Consider the following 24933-nt stretch of genomic DNA (forward strand, 5'->3'; position numbering starts at 1 on the left):
TTAGATATCACACAAGGTTGGCATCACTTGAGCCACAGCTTTACTTTGTTTTTTTGGTGGTTAGTTGGAAATCTCTGTGATTTGTATGTATGCCCAGACTGGGTTTGAACCACAATTTTCAGATCTTAGCCTCCTGGGTAGTAGGATTATAGGTATGACCCACTAGCATCTAGATTTCAGGGCCCACTTCTTCTTACAGAAGAACTTCTTCACAAAGTCCAACCCACTCTACATTTAACCAGGCTAAGTTCAGGATTGTTTCCAAAATATACTTAACTCTCATTTAGTGGAAGGTATTCCATTAATACTTGTAATGTGTACAGACAAACTATTAAATTCAGCACGTACATAAGAGAGGAAAGTCGGCTATTTTTATAAAGTCAATAGGAATATCTTCACCCATTATTCTGCTACTATAAAGCCTTAAGAAAGTTGCCACATGTACTTTGTATAAATTTACATTTAACTCAGTACAAATTAATTAACATGTTTGCTCAGAGAATGTTGAAAAATTAGATACAGGGTCATGGTTCAAGAAGTAAAGCACTCTAAAGCAAGTTTAAGACTCTGAATTCAGATCCTAGTACTACAAAAAAAAAGCTGAAGTAGTTCAATATAATGTTTTTGCAATAAATTAACTCAGGGCCTTAATTGATTGATTACATATGCTTGCAAAAAACAGTAATGTCATGCTCTATCCTTTTATAGCTTCTTTTGTTGTGCTACTTAGTTAAGCAGATGTACAAATATACAAAGAACTGTTAAAGAAATAAGAAATTACCTCTTCTGCATTAATAACAAGCTTGGCTAAGAAGAGACGGATATTTAACGGTACTGTTGAATTTCCTAGTTTATCATGAATAAATTTCATCCAAGGAGGAAAATCTTTTGACACTGAACCCTGAAATAGACAGAATTACTTTAAAATGTAGAAAGAAAAAAGACCTCACATTTTAATACGGTAAAAAAAGCAATAAAAAAGTAAGTTATAAACAGTTTAAAAAAGTTTGATATGAAATGTGATTTACATTTCCATATAAAATTCTCAATAAGTCAATAACTAATATAAACACAATAGAAGATTAGTGGGGAAAACACCTCTTCTCCTTTGGGTGTCAGGTTTCTCTGCATGTGCTTAACCAGTGCTGTCATGTTTGCCATACATTCATGCTGATTGAGCTCATCCATTTCTAACTCCAAAACATCATCTTGGATCTTAGGGTCTTGTCGTTCCTGTGAAGGAAAGAATCCAGTGAAATCTCAAATGTCAGTTGACCCGAGATGCTCATTTGGGGAGTAATATCACATTAATACATACTTAATAATTTGCTAATAATATCCAATACATTTGGTATGTTTTCTTCTTTTTTTTTGTGACAGTCCTGGGACTTTTGTGACAGTCCTGGGACTTTCCTGCCCAGAATGGCTTCAGATCTCAGCCTCCTGAGTAGCTAGAATTACAAGCTTTAGCCACCAGCACCTGGCTTTCACATGTTTTCTTAATTAGTAACTAAAGAGTGAACAGAACCTCAATTTTCTTTATACTCCAGGCACATATTTTCTCCAGATTCCATCTGGCCAGTCACTCCCTGGGGAAGCACTCCAAGTCAGAGCATACCCCTACCTTGACCCTGATCTCAAAATTTGCTTCCTGTGCTGACAAAATCAGATTTCTATGTTTACTAGATCAAATGGTAAGAATTCTTGCTAAAATCTTCTGATTAACACTACTCTCCACAACTACTCTGCAAAGACAACTGACAAAAAAAAAAATTGGCATCCACTAGTATAGCTGTGATCTTTACAAACTTTATCAATACTCTTTTAATAGATGAAATGTGATTACTCGTGTCCGAAAATGACCAATAGTAGATTTAGGGTCTTGGGAGCTGTAGGAATAGCTCTGAACTCCAGTTGAGAAATCAAATTGACTCATTTCCTCACTCAGGCTACTGTCTTCCATATATGACAAGGAAGAAATATAATGAGGACCGTCTGAAAAATAAGAAGAAAACACATGGGTTCAAAAATAGTAAGAAAAGTATTTCTCTCCACTCAAATGATATTAAAATTAAAGGATACTTTTGGCTAGCGCTTTATTCAACCCTGAGACTCTCTAACCACTGTACAGATTAACAAACAAAAAGGAACTGAGGATAAAACCTCTGTCTTTTGTCATTATGAAACACTCTTCCAGTCTAATTACAAAGAAATTAAACTGGTTTCAATTTTTAATAGAATTACTCTGAATTTAAATTTTGATGATGAAGTCAGACATGAAAGACATGGCTGAAATCCTAGCACTCAAAGACTAAGGCAAGGCTGCAACATTTCAGGCTAGTGGTTAACTCCTATAATCCAGCAAGTCTGGAGGCTAAAATCTGAGAATTGCAAATTACAGTTCAAAGCTAGCTTGGGCAGAAAAGTCCTAGAGATTCTTATTTCCAGTTAACCACCGAAAAAAAACAAACATGGAGCATCACTCAAGTAGTAGAATGTCAGCGTTGAGTGGAAAATTGCTCAGACTTGAGCTCAAGCCCCAGTATTAGCGCGCGCGCGCGCACACACACACACACACACACACACACAACTTACACAGAAAAATAAAGGAGAAAAAAAATTAATTAAAAATTAAAACAAGGAGCATGTGGAAGGACAGAGGGTTAACTTTAAACAGGGAGACCAGGGAGAGTTTCCTTCATAGGTTTCAAATTCAATGTGCTGAGGGAAGCTGACGTCCAGAGCTAAGAGTGTCAGAGGAGCCAAGAACACAAATGCCCAAGGCTGAAACAAACCCTGAACCCCCAGGCATAACTGCAACCAGAGCCCAAGTGAAGAGTGCAGAAAGGAGGGCAACAGGCCCTATGGCAGCTAAACTCTTGTAACCTAAAACATGTTGAAGAGAAGAATGTCAGGAAGACTTACAACCTCTAATGTTGCTTTCTGAATGTGTACAGATAAAATACCAACACAATCCATGTCCATATAAAAACAAACATCAAACCAGACTTGCCTCAGCCCTCCCAAGAGAACTTATTAAATTTAGCTAATTACTTTTCTTTCAAATTCCAGCAGTCCCTTGAAAATAATATTTAATTTTTTTAAAATTTTTTGTGGGTCATGGGGCCTGAACTCTGGGCCTGGGCGCTGTCCCTCAGCTCTTCAGCTCAAGGCTAGCGCTCTACCACTTGAGCCATAGCTCTACTTCCAGCTTTTTCTGCTTATGTGGTGCTGAGGAATCAAACCCAAGGCCTCATGCCTGGGAGGCAAGCGCTCTACCACTGAGCCACCTTCCCAGCCCAAAAATAATGTATTTTAAAAAACTCAATTTCAGTGTTTTGGAGTGTTTAAAATGTAATCTTGTTTACATAAATACCAACTATTAGAAACTTTCTAATCTAATCATTTCTTAAATGTCCTACCTGAACCTCCATTTGCCGCCTCCCTGGCTTCTTTCCTAATTTCAAAATACTTTTTCTTTCTTTCCATGGGAACCTATTAAAACAATAGCACCATTTAAAATATTTCAGTCACACTTTTTGTTCTTATAGCAACCTAGCAAAAAAATCCACAAGTTATTATTATATTATTATTATTAAAACCCAAGGTCTCATGCATGCTAGACAAATGCTATACTTCTGAGCTACATCCCAAAATTAGTAATTTTAAATAAACATTTTACCAAATTTAAAAGTATATGAAAGCATTCATTTAAAAAAGTGTGTGTGTGTGTGTGTGTGTGTGTGTGTCCTTATCCTTCTCATACAAAGCCTTTCCCAAGTACCCTACAGACGTACTTGGCCTTAGTGTAACTTACTTAACATAGGGTATGCTAAGCTTCCTCAGTCACAGACCACCATTCCTCAATTGCCAATAGTTTTTACTTGACATTAGAGCCTTAGTTTCCTTAATTACATAACTATGATGTAAGCATCTTATACTTGCTATATATATACACATTATAGTGTATAACATACAGGGAGTATCTGCACGCTTACATAAATAGGTACTATTTGACTTTAGGGGGGCTTTCAACAAGTAACTTACTCTTGTTTCCAAAGGGCACACAGCAAGCAGCAGTAATTCATACACATGAAAGAAGAACTAAGACAGTGGAAGCCAACAGCTGGGCCGGGAATATACAGTCTAAACTATGTGAGGTTGGTGTTCTACCCATCTTCCTATTTCAAATGAGACATAAAGGCAGGAGCCATGACTTTCTCATCAAATTCTAGGGCTGGCACCCAAAGTGAGCTAGGCTAACACCTCATTGTTTGTCCTATGTGCTGGATAACTCTCCAGGTAGTCCTATTGCTTCTCCATCAATCTGTAAGATCATACATGCAAGGCCATGAGGCCAAAATTCCTGTCAGTATGAAACTCAATTTCTCTGACTAGAGAAATTTACTCAAAAAATGGCCATCTAAAATATGTCCAAAAAGCTACTTTTGTTGGTATTTTTTCTTTTACAACTCAGAAAAAAGACAAATCAACTTCTGGATAATTCCATTGGAGTTGCTTAAGATGATACGTCAATGAAACTGCCCATTTTTGTAATTAGAAGCAAACTTTAATACTTAATATTGTTCATTCTGTTTTTCCTCTATGAGCAATTAATAAGCTTTTTTAACGTAAAAACAAAACTAACAATTTCACTCACCTCAACTTCTATAGGAAATGTGTAACCGCGCTTCAAGTCTATCAGATTTTCAAAAATAAGCAAGTTCTATAAATCAAAAATAATCACATAAAAATGTGTAAAATGGCAGAGATCCTTATTACTAATCATATTACAGATTTTTTCATATTAAATCACTGAAATCACTTCAGATTTAAAATGCATCTATATAAAGCTAAAGCTTTACACTTTTTATAACTTTATCAGAAGGTAGAAATTAAGATATAAAGTTAATTGATAAAAATTTAACTTTTAAAATCTTGCAATGACAACCCTAAGGAACACCTCTGGTGAGGTCTACCTTTTCTGGTTTTTCACTAAACAGAAAACCTTGGTAAAATTTCAATTCATTGAAGACACAGCAGATAACAGAAATGGCACAGTTGTATGCAGCACAATGGTAAAGTCTTCTCCTCTCCAGCAACTGGCTCTCTCCTGCCATATTCTCCGTAAATGTATCATAGCATAACCTGAAAAGTAGATTCGGATTATAAGTGAGCTAAGGGGCAACACACGGGCCTGGAGTTCAAGCCTCAGTGCCACACATACCACACCACACCCCCACACATACACATACAGAAAGAAACAAAGAAAAACAGAAAAAGATAAAGAAAAATTAGCTGATAAGAGTTTGAGGGAAGTTTTGCTTGTTTAAAGGTCAGAGTCTTGCTATATTGCCCAGTCCTGAGATTGTGATCCCACTACCTCACCCTTCTGAATAGGTGAGACAAGACTATGTCTGGCTTGAGCTGAGTTTTTTGGTTTTGTTCATTTGTTTGTTTTTGGTTTTGTTTTTGTGTGTGTTGTTCCTGGTACTTGAAGTCAGGGCTGTGCATTGTTCCTGCATTTTTTTTTTCCCAAGGCTAGTGCCCTACTACTTTGAGTAACAAGTTCACTTCCAGGGTTTTAGTGGTTAATTGGAGATAAGCGTCTCACAGACTTCTTGGCCTGCGCTGACTTTGAACCATAAACCTCAGATCTCAGACTTCTGAGGAACGAGGATTACAGGTATGAGACACCAGCACCTAGCTGGACTGAGTTTTGAAATGTAAGTTAGCACGCAGGCACATAGAGCAGACTGCAATATCACTTAAATGAATGGATGCACTGGGCAGTACACTGGGAGGATGGAGAATCGAAGGTGTCCACCAAGTCAGTGAGAGGAAGAGGTGTGTCCTTGGCCATTTGCCTGCTCTGTATAGACCTCATACAGCAGGACTGAGTTCCAAACCACAAAGTTAAGACACTTTTTCAAATAATTTTTATAGAATCTAACCATGCAGGGGGAGGGGGGAGGCTGGGAAGGGATGTGAAGGGTAAACAAAGGAGGAGGCTGCAATGCTTGGTAAGAAATGTACGCATTATCCTGCCCATGTAATTGTAACTCCTCTGTACAGTATGTTCACAAATAAAATTAAATTAAATTTAAAAAAAAGAAAATGCAAATCAAAAAAAAAAGAATCTAACCATGCACAATTGTAGACATATTATCTACACATTCTTTATGGTACAATATCATAACTGAGACAGATACATGGCCCACAAACCCACAAATACTTACTATCTGGTTCTTTCCATACAGTAGTATCCATCCCTGCTAAAGACCAGGTGCCACTGACAATTTTAAGTAGGGGAATGAAACAAGCAGACTAATACTCTACAGCTGTGTAGAGTCACCACAGCAAGAAGAGATCAGCCAGGACCAGGGAAAGTAACTTTAAAGATGCCTACAATGGCTCAAAAAGAACATCACATGTAAAATGGAGCCACAGAAGGAAAATAGAATCAAGGGCGTTGATTTCAGCAACACTGAAGGGATAAAATTTGGGAGATCTGGTGAGAAACAGGGTGTTGTTCATGGAGTCTGGAGAAATATAGATGAAGCAAGAATGACCCCTGAATCTTATGTATGCAAGTGAGTGTGGATGGATGGTAAAATCCATTCTTCACTAAGAAGGTAAGGTATGGCCTGGGCTGGGAGAGTAGAAAGTGTGTTGAGAGATACACAATGAGACACAGCATAGTCTGTCGTACTTGGATTTACTTCATTTGAAGATTAATGCATTTAAGAAAAAGTATTTAATACTTTGAGTTTTATACAATGTCTCTTAAGATATTTAAAACTGTTTAAACTTCAAATAATAGTCATAAAAAACAAAATCACTTCTCACTGTAAATCACTTAAAATGTAATGATGGAGATGGGCGCCAGTGGCTCACACTGTAATCAGGAGGCTGAGATCTGAGGATCCCAGTTCAAAGCCAGCCTGGGCAGGAAAGTCCCTGAGACTCTTATCTCCAATGAACTACCAAAAGCCAGAAGTGGAACTGTGGTTCAAATGATAATACCATAGTATTGAGTAGAACAAGCTAAGCAAAAGCACAAGGCCCTGAGTTCAGGCCCCAACACTGACACAGAAAAAGAAAAAAAAATGTGATGCAGTTTTATATATCGTTATTCCAAGGGAATGATACAAAATGGGGGTAGGGAGGGAGAGAAGAACAGCAAAAGAATTTAAAGGATTTCTTTTTTGTTTTTTATTAGTGAAGACAGAACCCAGAACATTGAACATACTAGCATTGAACATACAATTTATCTACAGAGTAGTCTAAGGTTTGATTTTGTTTTTCCCACTAATAGAGATTGAAACTCATTTGATTCATGAGTATGGCATAAAACATGTTATCCAGTAACACACAAAAGCCAATCTAAATAGTTTGTAGTCTTATATGTTGTGGAAAACTATAAAAGATAAGCATTTAAGTGGAACATTCTTTTGTACTATATACTTGCACAAAAACATGTGCAGCAAAAATATTAGCAAATCAAACAGAATCAAAAATAAGTAAATTCTTACTTAATAAGTGTCTTTGTAAGTTCATTTCCTTCTGTAATACAGGAGCCATGGAAAACTTGATTAATTATAGAATCCTTAGAGTGAACATCATCTTTTGGAAGACGAGAATACATCACATCTATTATCTTATAATAGCCCATCTTCTTGGTGATTTGAGTGTCAAATGTAGATTCACTTAGCTTAGAAAAAATAACAAGTAATTATCTTTGGTCTTATCAAAAATGAAAAACATCTTATTCAAAATATAAAATTTAATATTTAATATCCTTACTTAGAAAATTAGCTTACTAAACATGCTAAATGACTTCAGTAAGAGTATACCCTGTTGTTTGTGGTTTCCAATACAGATGTAGCACTGAGATAAAGCACAAAATATCATACAATGAGCAAACAGTGAGCCTAGGACATACAATATTTACAGTCTTATGGAAGGCATGTTTGGAACAAGTAAGAAACCTAATATACTAAAATTTCAATTTCACAACTGTTTCAAAGTTTACATCAAAAATGTACCATCTACAATTTATGCTATCTCTAAAAGTAACCTGTGGGAATCAATGATGTCCCCATGAAAACTATCCAAAAGATGTCCTAGTTCCTGGAATCTGTGATGTTATCTTCCTCACATAGCAATACAAGAAACACTCTGGGATATATTTAAATTAAGGACCCAGAGATACGGAGGTAATTGTGGATGGTTTGGATGGGCCCTAAATGAAGCCACATGTAAACTTAGGAACGAATATAAAGGGATAATAGACAGACAGGAAAAGCTAATTTGACAACAGAGGCAGAGGCAGAGGCTGAAGTGACATCAGCACAAGCTCAAGAATGCCAAAACCACTCATGGCTGTAAGAGACAAGCAAAGGCTTTTCCGCAACAGCCTCCACAACAAGAAGTGTGACCTCCCCAAACCACAAGTGACACAGTGAAACTGACTCTGAATTTCTGGCCCAGGACTGTGAGAAAATCCATTTTTGTTATTCTAAGCCATCATGCTAGCAAACGGTAGAGCCGCCACAGTGAACTGGTGCACTGAACTGGTACAGATCCATCTGCAGTGAAATGCAGCTGTTAGCTCAGAAGGAATACTCCTTGACTGAGTACACAGCAGTCTCTAATGACCCTAGCATTCTCATTAATAGTTTAATACAATATGTAATACCTTTGTGAACCTGGACTTCAACACATCAATGGCATCCACCACAATTTTGCTAAAGAATTCTCTTAGAACATCCAGATTGCAGTGCCACAACAGGGTAAGGAGAGAACGATCTACAAATGCTTGGCGAGTGACGTTTGAAAGCAAGTCATCCTTCCGGAACATTCTATACACGCTTTCCAGAAGACTTAATTGTGTAACACCAGAACTCCTAAGAAACAGAGATATAATAATATGGACATTAATGCTTTGAACAAATATTTTAGCTCAAGTGGTAGAAAGCCTGTCTAGCAAGCATAAGGCTCTGAATTGAAATCTCACTACGGCCAAAAGAAAAAAACAACAAAACAACTTGCAGTGCACAGCTTCTCAATTTTTGTGTCTAAGATCAAGTAAACAAATATTTCAGAAGTGCCTACTTACATAACAGGCTGAATAAACTCAAGTGATTATGAATTGAAAAAATAAGTAGCTCTTATTTAAATAGATATTAGAGTTAGATATATATGAAACTCAAGAAGTACACATGCATTATGTAGTTTTGTTCATTCCCAGAAATCTTTTTCCCCTCTGGGTCCTGGGGCTTGAACTCAGGGCCTGGATGCTGTCCCTGAGCTTTGCCACAGTGTCACTTCCGGCTTTTTCTGAGTAGTTTAATGGAGATAAGAGTCTCTTGGACTTTCTTTGCCTAAGCTGGCTTCAAACTGTGATCCTCAGATCACAGTAGCTAGGATTACAGGCATGAGCCACCAGCCCCCCCTAGAAATCTATCTTTTTTAAAGGTTAGCATCAGGGTGTTTCTTTCACTATCTCCCTTTGAGAGCATCCACAGTCTGCTAGAGTGTGCTCCTGCCCTTTTATTTGTCTGTCTTTTGTTGGCTGCTTGTCTTTTTGCCTGCTTGCTTACTTACTCAATAAAATTCCACCAAGTTTTCTTACCAAAAAAAAAAAAAAAAGTTAAGCATTAGGAAGAAAGATCTTTTCCATGATTTTCAAATCTGTTTTTGCTTAAAGAATATTTGGAAAAGCTTTTGAAGAGTTCCAGGCCTCCAGACAATCCCATTTCAAGGATTTGAAACTCAACTACTCTCTCCCTACTGAAGAAAATCATTCTGCGGGAAGCATAACTTAGCAGTAGAGCCCCTGCCTAGTAAATGTAAGAATCTGAACTCAAACCCCAGAGCCACCAAAAGATATACAACAAGAACAAAAAAAAAAATCATCCCTATTGCTTGTCCTGAAATATACTTTTCACCTGGCCCTGTATCACTTGAAAAAAAGAAAACATTTTTGAGTGATCAACTAACTGTAAGATTTTTGTCTATAAATCTATAAATTAAGAATATTTCCATGAAAGAAAAAATACATTTGAACACATATCTTAGGGTTCATTTCCCTAACATCAACTTATCTGACCTTTTCTGCTTGTTTTTTTCTTTCATGCGATTGTTTCTAACACGTTTATAAGATGATTTCTATGTTGCTTTGTATGTCCCTCCCCCACAGTATAACCCCTGCTTTCACTGTATTTGATGTTGGTATAATTTGTGAAGGGGAAGGGGAAAAACAAATTGTTTAAATAGGGATACAGGTGGACCCACTGCAACAATGAGATGTATAAGTCATTATGTCAAAAACGAACTTTACAACTTTGCGGGGGAGGGATGGGAAGGGATTGGAAGGGGAAACAAAGGAGGAGGCTACAATGCTTGATAAGAAATGTACTCATTATCTTGCCCTTGTAATTGTAACCCCTCTGTACAGTATTTTCACAATAAAAAAAAAAGAATATTTCAGGCCTGGTTGCCTTGCCCATACCTATAATTCCAGCAATAGGAAGGTTGAGGCAGCCTGTAGCATTATTTTTAATAATGAAAGACTGAATCCAAACTCTATCAATAGAATCTTACTCAAAATACCCACACTTCCCACACAATTATATACTTGCTTAAATAAAAAGCTGCTAATGCAGTGAGAGGTAGGAAACAGCAAATGGAGGAAAAAGGAAGATGGAGCTGGAGAAGAGGAATAGGGAAGGATACAGACAGAAGCAAAATGCTCTGTAAGACAGTTCATTAGACACTTGTGACTTTGGAGTCAAGTAATTATTTTATGTATTAAAAAAGGTATCAGTAACTAGCCAGATCTGGTGGCTCATGCCTGTAATCCTAGCTACTCAGAAGGCTGATATCTGAGGATCATGGTTCAAAGCCAGCCTGGGCAGGAAAGTCCATGAGACTCTTATTTCCAATTAACCACCAGAAAACTGGAAGTGGAGCTGTGGCACACGTGGTATAGCACTTGCCTTGAGCTGAAGAGCTGAGGGACAGCACCCAGGCCCAGAGTTCAAGCCCCACAACAGACCAAAAAAAAAAAAAGATAACAGTACCTAAAGAAATAATTCGATGATAGGGGGAAATCAAAGGAGGAGGTAACAATGCTCGATAGGAAATATACTCATTACCTTACTCATGTAACTGCAACCCCTCTGTACAGTATCTTTTTTTTTCTTTCTTTTTTTTCTTTTGGTTGGTCATGGGGCCTGAACTCTGCGCCTGGATGCTGTCCCTGAGTTCTCCAGCTCAAGGCTAGAGCTCTACCACTTGAACCACAGCGCCACCTCTGGCTTTTTCTGCTTATGTGGTGCTGAGGAATCGAACCCAGGGCCTCATGCATGCAAGGCAAGCACTCTTCCACTGAGCCACCTTCCCAGCCCCTCTGTACAGTATCTTTACAATAAAAAATATATATTAAAAAAATTCTAAAATTTGAAAATTAAATAAGCATTCCTAACTAATATAACCACTACACACTGATAAAGCTGTATCATAAAGCTTAAGATGATTTGACTTGATATACTCGCCAATTATTACTAAAATAAAAAATTTTAATTTCAATTAGCTGTCAGTCTCTTTATTTTTTTTCTTTTCTTTTGTTTTGTTTTGTTTTTTTGGGGGGGGGGTCCGGTCATGGGGCCTGAACTCTGGGCCTGGGCGCTGTCCTTCAGCTCTTCAGCTCAAGGCTAGCGCTCTACCACTTGAGCCACAGCGCCACTTCTGGCTTTTTTCTGTTTGCTTATGTGGTGCTGAGGAATCGAACCCAGGACCTCATGCATGCAAGGCAAGCACTCTACCACTGAGCTACCTTCCCAGCCCCTTTATTTTATTTTATTTTTTTGCCAGTCCTGGGCTCGAATCTCAGGGCCTGCTGCTGTACTTGAGCCTCTTTTTGCTTCAAGGCTAGTGCTCTGCCCCTGGAGCCACAGCGTCATTTCCAGCTTTTTCTGAGTAGTTCATTGGCGGTAAGAGTCTCAGGATTTTTCTGGCCCAGACTGGCTTCTAACTGCAATCCTCAGATCTCCCTGAGTAGCTAGGTATGAACACTGGCACCCCACTTAGTTGTCAATATTCTTATTACTGGTAATGTTATTTTTAAAGTATTTATGTAATTAAACAATATAGCAACTATGTAACTAACAATAGTGTTACTGAAAACAACAATATATAAAAAAAAAAACTTATCCATAGGGTAAAGAAACTAAATTAAGAAAATAAGTTAACTTTTAAACTCTATAATGTTAAACTTGAAATAAAAAAGAGAAACAAAAAAGATAAAAAGAAGTTCAAGATCTCATAGGTGGAAAAAAGCAATGAGGACAAAATAGAATATAAACAAATACTTCCTAGTAAAACACCTGGTTGGCTTTTTTTTTTCTTGTCTTTCTTTTTTTTTTTTGTCCTAATATAATAGCTCCAACTTCCAGTACCATGCTGAATGTCAGCAGATAGCACATACCACCTGGTCCTCAGCCTCAGAAGGAAAGCATTCCGTTTTTCACTCTGAACTCTTTCTTTACTGTGTAATAACCTCTGTCAGCTTTGTCATCCATTAGTATTAGATTTTGTTTAGGGTGAAAATGTAGCAATGGTACTCACTGGACACTATGTTGAAAATGAACTATACAACTTGTGGGTGGGAGGTGGGAGAGAAAAACTGGGAGAAAACCAGGGAAGGGAGACACTGTCCCAGAAAGAAATGTACTCAATACCTGACTTATGCAACTGTAACCCCCTCTGTATATCACCTTTATAACAGCAATTGATTTTTTTTTAAGGATTTATTAAAATGTATTTCATTTTCTCCCTTTTTTTAAGTGGTACTGGGGTGTGAACCCAAGGCATTGATTTTGATAGGCAAGCACTCTACCTACCACTTGAGCCATATCTCCAGCCCCTAATTCTTTTTTTTTTTTTTTTTTTTTTTTTTTTTTTTTTTAAATTGTATTTTATTTTATTTGAGAACATACTGTACAGAGGGGCTACAATTACATGGGCAGAATAATGCATACATTTCTTACCAAGCATTGCAGCCTCCTCCTTTGTTTACCCTTCACTTCCCTTCCCTGCCTCCCCCCTCCCCCCACCCAATTTTACCCCCCTCCCCCCACCCAATTATACCCCCCTCCCCCCCCCACACCGAAATTGTAAAGCTGGTTTTGACATGACATTTTGTACTTCTCATTGTTGCAACAGGTCCACCTGAATCCTTAAACGATTTGTTTGTCCCCATCTCCTCCACATGATATACTGATATCAAATATAGTGAAAGCGGGGGTTACACTGTGGGGGAGGGACATACAAAGCAATAAAGGAATAATCTTATAAATGCATTAGAAATACATGCATGAAAGAAACGAAAACATTAAAATACATATTTAAGGGTTCATTTTCCTAACATCACATTATCTGGCCTTTTCCGCTTGACTCATACCTATACTAGATATTGCAAATAAGGGAAACCATGGGACCTATGCTTCTTTGGGCCTGGCTTACTTCACTTAATATAATTTTTTCCAAACCTTTCCATTTCCTAACAAATGGGGAAATGTCATTCTTTCTGATGGAGGCATAGAATTCCATTGTGTATATATACCACATTTTCTTGATCCATTCATCTACTGAGGGGCATCTGGGTTGGTTCCATATCTTAGCTATGGTAAATAATGCTGCAATAAACATAGTTGTGTCCAGCCCCTAATTCTTTATTCAATCAATATGCTCTAAAACACTAATTGAGTTCCAGATGGTTAACCAGCTTTGTATCCCTAGGATAAATCTCGTGTGTGTGTGTGTGTGTGTGTGTGTGTGTGTGTGTGTGTGTGTGTGTGTGTGTGTGTGTGTGTGTGTGTGTGTGTGTGTGTGTGTGTGTGTGTGTGTGTGTGTTAGGATAAATCTCGTGTGTGTGTGTGTGTGTGTGTGTGTGTGTGCGCGCACGCGCGCACGCGCGCACACGTGCATGCGGGTACGCACGTGCCTGGGCTTGAACTCAAGGCCTAGGTGATGTCCCTGAGCATTTTTGCTCAAGGCTGGTATTCTACCACTTGAGCCACAGCTCCACTTCGGGCTCTTTGGAAGTAGTTTAGTAAGGGCTTAAACTCAGAGCCTGGGTTCTGTCCCTAGCTTTTCACCAGTTTTGGCTGTTTGCTGGATAATTAAGAAGAGTTTCCTTCTCAAACTGGCTTTGAATCCTGTTCCTTAGGTTACAGTATCCTGAGTAGAGAGGATTACTACCATGAACCACAGACCCCTGGCTTAGCACATTATCTTTGTTACATATACTGGATTTGGCTTGTTAATGTACTTCTAAAGACTTTTGTGAATGTAGATTCATGAGAGATATTGGTCTGCTATTTTTTTGTGGTTTCTTTCTGCCTTTGAAGTTAAAAATTCCTCTATAGAAAGTAATATTTTTTGTATTTTGTTTTTTGGCAGTACTAGGTTTCACCTCTGAAACTACTACTGAGCCATACCACTAGCCTTTTATGCTTTTAGTTATTTTTTTATATAGGATCTTATGCTTTTGCCTAGGACTGACCTCAGACCTCAATCCTCCTATCTCTGCCTCCTTTATAGCTAGGATCACAGGTATGCACCACTACCCTAGGCTTGTTCATTGAGAGAGGGTCTTTTTAACATTTTTTTTTCCTAAGATGTCTTCAATCTATGATCCTCCTATCTTCAAGAAGCAGGGATGATGGGAATGAGCCACTCTACCTGGCTAGGAAACAGCATTTTTAAGACATGGAGAAAATTTTTTGAAATGAAATAAAAAGGCCCCAGACATCTGTTTTAGAACACAATAACAACAAAAAAAGAAAAAAAATGAGTGGAACAATGCTGATTTTTTTTCCATCTGAAGTCTCATTTATACTCATCATTTTAGCTTTAAGAATGTTTGCAAGGTTTCAAAATAAGTTTGTTTTGAAGAAAAATAAAATAAAAGCAGCACCAAGAGTTTGCTAAATTGCCTCTCAACTTTCCTTGAAAGAGACAAGATAATCCTCCCAGATCTAACATACATCCTGTCTGACTTCTGGGATTCCAGACTATAAAGACTTACCTCCTGGCAATCTTTTTGAAAGTGGTTTGAAATAATTCTTCCATAACATGTTTCTGTTCCCGACAAAGAATTTCTGTCATCAGTTGTAACAAAACCGGACTTTGAGATAATTCCAATGCATCTAAAAACTAAAAAAATGTAAAAGTATATCAATCATCAAATTTTTGTTTGGTTTTATTTTTATTTGGCTGTCTTTTATTTATTTTTTTATTTTTTGGCAGGTCTGGGGTTTCAAAAGGCCTTGCACTTGCTAGGCCAATGTTCTACACTGCCCACAGCAATTTGGTTTTAGCAGCTCTAATTTTACATGCGATTTTAAACAATTACGAGTAACTTTTAATAGTTCTAATTACACATGCAATTTTAAAAATGCTATTATTTATGTCACTCTTGTATCAGTCGTGAATGGATAGGATATAATATTCATTAAATATTTGAGTCTGGATTTTGCAAATGTGTTCCCGCTGGAATTCCATGACAAAGTGCCTTCCTTGTCAGGCGCTGGTCAGCTAACTAAAGATGTATGTTCTGTTGTCTCTACCCACCCCCGTCCCCCACATTCTCCAGGCTATTTCTCCAATGTATTCCTCCTTTACTCTCCTATTCTGTCTCATCTGTTTGCTCTAGCAGACATCCTCAATTTTAACTTCAGAACTGAACAGGACAGTTTCAATTTAAACTTTCTTTTTATATATTTAATTTCTACAGCTCTTATTTGTCTCCCTTCATGGAACCAATGCTTCCTTCATGTCTGAAGCTACTCTGCAGTTTCTCTGACTATCCTCCTTGCCTCACTGGCCGTTCTCTCTGCCCTGGCCCTGGCATGCAGGGAAGCACTGGGAATGGACTCAAGGGCTGACACCTGCTAGTCAGGAGCTCCACTACGGAGCTATATTCTTATCCCAAAGTAACCTGATTGTGATTGTTTTTTCCAGGTTAGGTTGAACTTTTCCCAGGTTGTCCTTGAACTCTTGGGCTCCAGTTATCCTGTTCTGCTAGCCTCTGGGCACATGCAGCTATGCCCTTAGTTTATATATTTCTTACATTAGACACTTCAAATATTCAGTAGTTATTTGCAGATACATTTATATTCTGGCATTTACTTTAAAAGAAAGCACTAAGGATCTACTTAGACTCTTGGTGGCTGATAAAAACATTAGGTAACATTACTAGGGAAGAAAATATCTAATGTAATATAAACAGACTTGAGGTCACTCTACATGGAACCTGAAAAGACTGCCTCCTCCTCTACTACTGTTGCCAAGAAGATCTACCTGAATCTCATAGTCAAGCTTTAAACCTAACTTCCCATGTTAAGGAAATACAATAAAGAGACAAGTTTGATTGTTTTGTGTCTCCTAGGGCTTGAACTCAGGACCTCAGTGCTGTCATTTTTTTGCTCAAGGCTACTGCTCTACCATTTGAACCACTGCTCCACTTCTAAATTTTTAGTGTTAGAGAGAAGAGTGTCATGGACTTTCTTGCCCAGGCTGACTCCAAACCTCAATACTCAGAACTTAGCTTCCTGAGTAGCTAGGATTACAGGCATGAGCTACCAGCCCCCACCCACCTTTTATTTATTTATTTTTTTAAGACAGGTATGGTAGTATACACCTGTAATCCCAGCTAATAGGAATAAAAAGATCAGGAGGGTCAAGGTTTGAGACCCGCTGAGAAAAAGATTGATGAGAATCAACAAACAAGCCAAGTAGGGTGGTATATACCTATCTATGCAAAAAAAAAAAAAAAAAAACTAGGTAAGAAGAACATGGTCTAAAGTAAAAAAGGACTAAAGTAACTAAAGTAAAAAAAAGGACTGGGGCTGTGGCTCAATTGAGGATCACCTTTCAATGCCAACTCTGGCAGGAAAGTCTGTGAATCTCTTATCTCCAACTATCTACCAAAAAGCCAGAAGTAGAACTGTGGCTCACATGGTAGAATGCTAGCCTTCAGCAAAAAAAAGCTGAGGGACAGTGCCCAGGCCCGGAGTTCAAGTCCCAGAACCAGCACAAAAAAAGGAGGTAGGAAGGAAAGAGAGGGGAAAAGGAAAGGGAAGAATGCAAACTAGAGAAAAAAGTTTTTAAAAAATATTCACTTTTATGAAGTAGGATAGTGTTTTTTTTCTTAACAGATGAAGCTGGGAACTGAATACCCACATACATGAAAAGCAAACTACATCCCATCTCTTACCAGTTATAAAAATCACTTCACAGGATTAAAGGTTTAATATAAGACCTAAAGCTATAGGCCTACTAAAAGAAAACAGTGACAGAGAGCTTCAGAACACTGGCATTGTTGAGAACATTTTGAAGAAAACCCCAAAACCCTAAGAACCAAAGAAAAAATAGACAAATGACATTCCATCAAACTGAAAAGCTTTTCTGCACAGTAAAAAAAAAACAGCATACAGAATAAGAGAAAGTATTTGAAAAACTATACATCTGATATATATAATATATGGGAAACCACAAAGACTCATTGTAAAACATACACAAAAAAACAAATATTTACATTGGGTAATAGCTCTAAAAAGACTTTTCTCAAAAAACAGCATACAAGCCAGATTGCTCACCCCTATAATCCTAGCTACTCAGAAAGCTGAAATCTGAGGACCATAAGCCTGAACAAGAAAGCTAAGGGATAGCACACAGGCCCTGAGTTCAAATGCTAATACCAACACACACACATATACACGAAAGATATACAAATGCCCAACAAGTACACAAAAAAGTACTCAATATCACTAATCATCAAAGAAATAAAAATCAAAAAACTGCAATAAGGTATTGCTTCCACCCAGTAAGCTATTTACAAAAAGTTAAAGCTATCAAATGCTGGTGAGAATTTGGAGAAAAGATAATCTTTTTTTTTTTTTTTTTTTTTTTGGTCGGCCGTGGGGCTAGAACTCTGGGCCTGGGCGCTGTCCCTCAGCTCTTCAGCTCAAGGCGAGCCCTCTACCACTTGAGCTACAGCACCACTTCCGGTTTTCTGGTGGTTTATTGGAGATAGGAGTCTCACGGTCTCTCCTGCCCGGGCTGGCTTTGAACCGCGATCCTCAGATCTCAGCCTCCTAAGTAGCTAGGATTACAGGCGTGAGCCACCAGCGCCCAGCGAGAAAAGATAATCTTTAAATATTCTTGATAGGAATATAAATCAGTAATCACTATTACCAGCAGTACAGAAAGTTCTCAAAAAACTAAAAACAAAATACAACTCCATTCCGTATATGTACATACAAACATGTACACATATGCATACATACATGTGTAATTTATGTATAAATCTCCAATGGAAATGAAATCATATGTCAAAGAACTATTCACAATAGGTAAAAAATGGAAATAACTTAAATGCCTATTAGCTGATGCATAAATAATACATAATGGACTCCTCTTTAGCCTTATAAAGGCTGGCATTCTGTCATCTATGGTCACAAGGATGAAGTTGGGGATCATTCTGGAAAGTAAAATAAAGCAGGCTCAGAGAGACAGGTAGTATATGATCTCACTCATATATACCATGTTAAAAAGTTTATCTCAGGCCAGGCATTGGTTACAACGCCTGTAATCCTAGCTACTCAGGAGAATGAGATCTGAGGATCATGGTTCAAAGCCAGCCCAGGCAGAAAAGTCCATAAGATGCTTATCTCCAATACACCACCAGAAAACTGGAAGTGGCTCTGTGACTCAAGTGGTAAGAAGTTCGCCTTGAGCTGAAAAGCTGAGGGACAGAGTTCAAGCCCCATGACCAATAAAAAAAAAAAGTTTATCTCACTAAAAGTTCAGAGAACTGGTTACTAGAAGCTGGGAAACATGGGGATGGGGAGAGTTTGATCAATGAGTACTAAGCTACAATTGGGTGGAGTAAAGAAGTCTGGTGCTCTACTGAACAGTAAAGTAATTATAGATAATACAAACATATTGTCCATTTCCAAGAACTAGAAGAAAGGATTTTCAAAGTTTTCACTAAGAAGAAATCGTAACTACTTAAGGAAATAGATATATTTAGCTTGATTAAAACACTATACAATGTATATGTAGGTATCTAAACATTATATGGTATCCATTAATGTATATAATTTTTGTTTCTAAGTGCAAGTTAAAAAATAAAATTTTAAAAAGAAATGCAACAAAAGTCAGTCTATATTTAACTTTGATACATCTGAAAACTAACCATTTTTATGCAGTCCACATAACTGTTGTACTTCAGCGTTCCTGGAGGAAATTCATCAGATTTCATAGGGAAATTGGAAACAATGAGCTTCTCGATAACATGCTTTAGGTCTTCCAGACTGCTGCCAGTCATGTTGGTGAAGAATGGAAGAAGAATTACAGCTTGACCCTGTGAGCAATGAAGACAAGAGAAATCACAATAACTGTAGCTGACAGATCCTATGGAATAAATAAAATTACTATATTCTGAGGACTGCTAATTAACCATTATATGGAGTCCACAAATGACTTCACTACACATTTTAGATTATATAAAAAATCAAGAATGATAAGAGGGATGACCTGATCAACATGCAATGTACTCATAAACTGACACGTCATGTTAAAATCCCTGTGTACAACAACTTACAAATAATTGAAAGTAAAAACAAAAAGTAAGGTAAAAGTAAAAACCAATCTGAATGCAACTATGTGTCTCAGCTTCAATTCTACAGATCAATGGACTGACTCAGAAAAATCACAGACGCCGGGCACTGGTGGCTCACGCCTGTAATCCTAGCTACTCAGGAGACTGAGATCTGAGGATCTCGGTTCAAAGCCATCCCGGGCAGGAAAGTCCGTGAGACTCTTATCTCCAATAAACCACCAGAAAACCAGAAGTGGTGCTGTAGCTCAAGTGGTAGAGTGCTAGCCTTGAGCTGAAGAGCTGAGGGACAGCGCTCAGGCCCAGAGTTCAAGCCCCATGACCAACAAAAAAAAAAAAAAGAAGAAAAGAAAATACACAAACATAGGACATTACAACTAATTCTTTTTATATGTTCTTGCTCTACAAACAAAACCCCTAATAGAAATGCATGGCACATGTTCTGTGTGGAAAGACACCTGTTCGCAGAATTACTTCAGATATTCATACTGAGCTTAAGAAGAATAAGGTGTCCATTCCTTCTTTTTTTTTTTTTTTTTTTTTGTCGGTTGTGGGGCTTGAACTCTAGGCCTGGGCACTACCATTCAGCTCTTCAGCTCAAGGCGAGTGCTCTACCACTTGACCCACAGCACCACTTCTGGTTTTCTGATGGGTTTATAAGAGATAAGAGTGTCACAGACTTCGCTGGTTGGCTGGCTTTGAAGAGTGATTCTCAGATCTCAGCCTCCTGAGTAGCTAGGATTACAGGTGTGAGTCACCAGCGCCTGGCCCTATCTTTCTTGAATAGCAAATAAATTCCAAGACATTCTCATACATCAGAAAAGTTCATCAAGCAAGCAAACAGAAAGTTCTAAAAAATTATCCCTCCTATCCAGTAAAAAAGATATGTTTTACTACAACCTCATTTAGAAAGTTTAAATTAATATTAAAGTTACAATATTTATTATATTCTTGGCTGAAAAAAATTTACCAAGATGCTTGATAAGAAATGTACTTATTAGTTTGTTCATGTAATTGTAACCCCTCTGTACAGTATTTTCACAATAAAAAAACTTATTTAAAAAGTTACCAAGAGACTTTATATTAATTATAATAGAAAAAGTTAGTATAGTAAGTCTAGAAGCAATTTAACTCATATCTTTGAAAAGATAAATGTAAATTATTATTATTGTTGTTGTTGTTGTTATTGGCTTGAACTCTGGGCCTGGGTTCCATCTCTGAGTTCTTCAGCTCAAAACGAGCACTCTACCGCTTGAACCACAGCATCACTTCTGGTTTTCTGGTGGTTTATTGGTGATTAGAGGCTCTCGAACTTTCTTGCCCAGGCTGTCTTTGAACTGCAATCTTCAGATCTCAGCCTCCTGAGTAGCTAGGATTCTAGGCGCGAGCCACTAGCGCCTGGCTAAATGTAAATTATTCTAAGAATGCTAAATTCAGGCTTGCACTTATGGCCATGCTAACTTGACAGATGGCACCAGGGTGGGGTGGGGAGGGTTATTGTGCTAATCTCTCTTATCTTTGCATAATTGAAATTCTCCTCACATGAAAAACAGGACAAAACAAAAATATGAAGATGTAAAAGTAAATGAGAATGTAATCTGAAAAAAAGTAGTTTAACATCATTTACCTTTAAGTGTAGATCCAAGTTTGAATCAGAAAGTATAGTAGTGTATGTTGTAAAGACTTCAGGAAATGAGCTGTGATTTGTATTAAAAGACACAGATGAATCGATCTAGAGGAGAAATAAAAACAACACGTTTTTTGTATTAGGCCTCTATTCTCTTTAATACATTTTCCAAGTGTTTACCATTTAGGAATTAATTGTGTATTCATTCTAGGGCTTCGAATACTTTTTAAAATCTTGTTCTAAAATATTTTAATATTTAATATTAATTGCTAATATACAGCATATAAAATTGCAGTAGAAAGGATAAAATGAGTATAACAGATAACTGTAAAAAATGAAAAGTAAAAACTGTATGGTAATTAGAGATCATCTCCTCAAAATATCGTCTTTATCAAAACCAATAAGCTTTAAAAAGCCAGATATCATGTTTTTACCCACATGTAGAAGTTTAAAAATATATCTATTCATTGATATGGATTTATGTATATGCCTGTATACATGATTATGGACACATATAGAACATGAATTTAACTGAAAGGCCTACTTAGAAGAAGGAAACTGGAAAAATAAAGTAATTTTGAAATACTTAACAATTGCTGGGCGCTGGTGGCTCACGCCTATAATCCTAGCTACTCAGGAGGCTGAGATCTGAGGATCACAGTTCAAAGCCAGCCCCGGCAGGAGAGACCGTGAGACTCCTATCGCCAATAAACCACCAGAAAACCGGAAGTGGCACTGTAGCTCATGTGGTAGAGTGCTCGCCTTGAGTTGAAGAGCTGAGGGACAACGCCCAGGCCCAGAGTTCAAGCCCCACGACCAACAACAACAACAACAAAAAAAAACTATATAGAGCTCGCCTTGAGCTGAAGAGCTGAGGGACAGCGCCCAGGCCCAGAGTTCAAGCCCCATGACCGACAAAAAAAAAAAAAAGAAAGAAATACTTAACAATTATATATAAAAACAGCATAAAGAAAGAAAACATGCTCAATTGAGGAGTGGAAGGTGAATGAAAATGAATGTGGTTGGTTGATTGAAGGCATGAAAATAGATATGCTAAAATTTCAGACTTGCTGAAATTTGTTTGGGAAGAAGGGAGGGACAGAACTTTCAGCAACTTTAAAAGACAACTTTAAAGGCAACTTCCAGCACTTTTAAAAATACACATTTCAGACTTTATAAGTCAGGCAGCCAGTGGCTCATGCCCTTAAACCTAACAGGAGGCTGAGATCTGAGGATCTCAGAAGCTAGCTGGAGTAGGATAGTGCATGAGATACTTAGATTCAATTAAGCACCAATAAATCAGAAGTGGAGCTCTGGCTCAAGTGGTAGAATGCCAGCCCTGAGCAAAAGCTATGGGACTTCACCTAGGCCCTGAGTTCAAGGCCCAGTACCAACACAAAGAAAAGCAAAAAAAAGCAATGAACATGCCTGCCACGGTAGCATACACACTATAAGGAAGCTGAGGTAGGATAATTGCAATTTTGCTACTCAACAGACCTCTTAGGGGAAGAACACAAAGGTGTAATGTTTCTGTGCCTCTGAACACGTAAAATAATATTTATCAAAATGAACTCCAGGAAATGGAAACAAGAGGTTTTTCTCTTAGTAGTATTCTTTCTTTTTTCTGGTTGGTTGTTGAACTATGGGCCTTGGTGCTGTCCCTCAGCTCTTCAGCTCAGAGCTAGTGCTCTACCACTTGAGCTAGAGCACCACTTATGGTTTTCTAGTGGTTTACTGAAGAGTCTCACAGACTTCCTTGCCCGGGCTGGCTCTGAACCATGATCCTCAGATCTCAGCCTCCTGAGTAGCTAGGATTACAGGCATGAGCCACTGACTCCTAGCTTTGATTTTCTTTTCTTTTTGTCTTGTTTGTTCATTTATGTGTCTTTGGGAGGGTAAGAGAGGGTCACAGAAATGGAGGGACAAAGGATAAACAAATGCAGCAGTAGTACTCAGTAGACACTATGTTAAAAAAATGAACTATACAACTTGTGGAGAAGGCGGGGTGGGAGGTGAAAATCTGGTAGAAAAGAAGGAACCAGTAATCACTATCAAAAAGAAATGTACTTATTACCTGACTAATGAAACCCCTCCTCTGAATATCACCTTTATAATAATAAAAAATATTTTTTAATTTAGGTCTGTTTTAATGTTTCTAATTAGTAGGAATGCTAGAAAGAAAAAATAGTTAAAGGAAATTAGCTACCAATTATTGTAAAGTATAATTCTAAAATTTAGCAATATTTGGAAATGAATTGTTAGCAAACATGGATATATACACACCATTAACTTGTACTAGTCTGCCAATAAGTATAATTGAAAGTGGAAAAAAAAGGACAATAAATAAACAAAAACCCTGAACATGAATGAATATTTTAGACTTTACAAAATACCTGTAAAATTTTTGCCAGTAATGTCAGCACTGCCATTTTGCTTTCTGGAGCAGAATCCCCGGCCCACCATGAATCAAACGTTCTCCAGTTTTGCAGAATTGTAGTTGCAAGCTTCAGTCCCTGGTGTTTCTGAATAGCTCGATCCCTGAAGCTCTGATCTAACATACCATTTAAAACAGCACTCACCTGAAATAAATTTGCAGCATTTGAAGAAAAAAATTCTTAATACTAAGATAAATACAAAGCTTACTTTAATTTCAAAGCTATTCTTGGAACGTGAATATGCTTTTTCTTCTGTTTCTCTATTTCAAAGCTTTTGATCTAAAATGAGTATTCTAACACATGTGGCCTCATTCATGTCAGTGTGCTACCATGCCACTCATGGGCTCTTAGTAGGGACATTGTTGATAGAATTCCACCTAGAAGGGGACTGATCTCCCTTCTGTGGCCACTTCCACCACAGTACATTCACACACACAGCTCCCATCCCACCACCACCTCCCAATACAGTGACAATCTAATTTTGCTTTAACATTCAATATTACTATTATGATGACATGAACATTTATCATAGATGCTCCATACTACTAACACTATTTCTAGCACATTTTTTTTTGGGGGGGGGGGGTAGGGGGAAGGTCCGGTAATGGAGCCTGAACTCTGGGTCTCAGCTCTTCAGCTCAAGGCTAGCACGCTACCACTTGAGCCATAGCACCACTTCCGGCTTTTTTTTTCTGCTTATGTGGTGCTGAGGAATCGAACCCAGGGCCTCATGCATGCAAGGCAAGCGTTCTACCATTAAGCCACCTTCCCAGCCCATTTTTTTTCCTTTACTACAGAAGTTTAATGGCACAAATAGCACTTGTCAAGGGAATAAAAAAAAGAAAACCCCAATACACTAGCATTGACTTTTATTCATTCATGTTAAGTCACCTGAAATGATATCTGCTGCATTTAAATGCCCATTAATGTAAATGGCTGAACAAACCCATTTCCATGGATGCCCAATATCTCATGGTTAAGTCACTTCAACACAGCCTCATGACAACTCCCACACCAACAGTACTTTATTTGTAAACTATGACCCACTATCACTCCCATTTTTCCCCCAGCTATCAAGTGGTACATGATAAAGAGAAGTTTTAGTTAGGGGATGCACCTGGAAAATAATAAAAGTTCCACATAGCACATTTTTCTACCCTTAAAGCTAATCCTCACAT

The 24933-nt window shown here is 37.8% G+C and overlaps 1 protein-coding gene across 1 annotated transcript in view; it reads right to left on the reverse strand.

Moving 5' to 3' along the window:
- Prkdc (protein kinase, DNA-activated, catalytic subunit) overlaps positions 1–24933 on the reverse strand; it is a 170971-nt gene that overhangs the window by 72238 nt on the left and 73800 nt on the right. Inside the window, exons 37-48 of the mRNA XM_069990688.1 lie at positions 23714–23899; positions 21321–21425; positions 19271–19438; positions 15098–15225; positions 8702–8909; positions 7536–7714; positions 4980–5148; positions 4661–4726; positions 3423–3495; positions 1847–1995; positions 1099–1233; positions 782–901 (exon numbers count right to left, since the gene is read on the reverse strand). Coding sequence (XP_069846789.1) covers positions 782–901; positions 1099–1233; positions 1847–1995; positions 3423–3495; positions 4661–4726; positions 4980–5148; positions 7536–7714; positions 8702–8909; positions 15098–15225; positions 19271–19438; positions 21321–21425; positions 23714–23899 — 1686 coding nt within the window. The remainder of the gene's footprint in view (positions 1–781; positions 902–1098; positions 1234–1846; positions 1996–3422; positions 3496–4660; positions 4727–4979; positions 5149–7535; positions 7715–8701; positions 8910–15097; positions 15226–19270; positions 19439–21320; positions 21426–23713; positions 23900–24933) is intronic.

Source organism: Dipodomys merriami, unplaced genomic scaffold (genome assembly GCF_024711535.1).
Source record: "Dipodomys merriami isolate MVZ:Mamm:240054 unplaced genomic scaffold, mDipMer1.0.p SCAF_4, whole genome shotgun sequence".
Classification (NCBI taxonomy): domain Eukaryota; kingdom Metazoa; phylum Chordata; class Mammalia; order Rodentia; family Heteromyidae; genus Dipodomys; species Dipodomys merriami.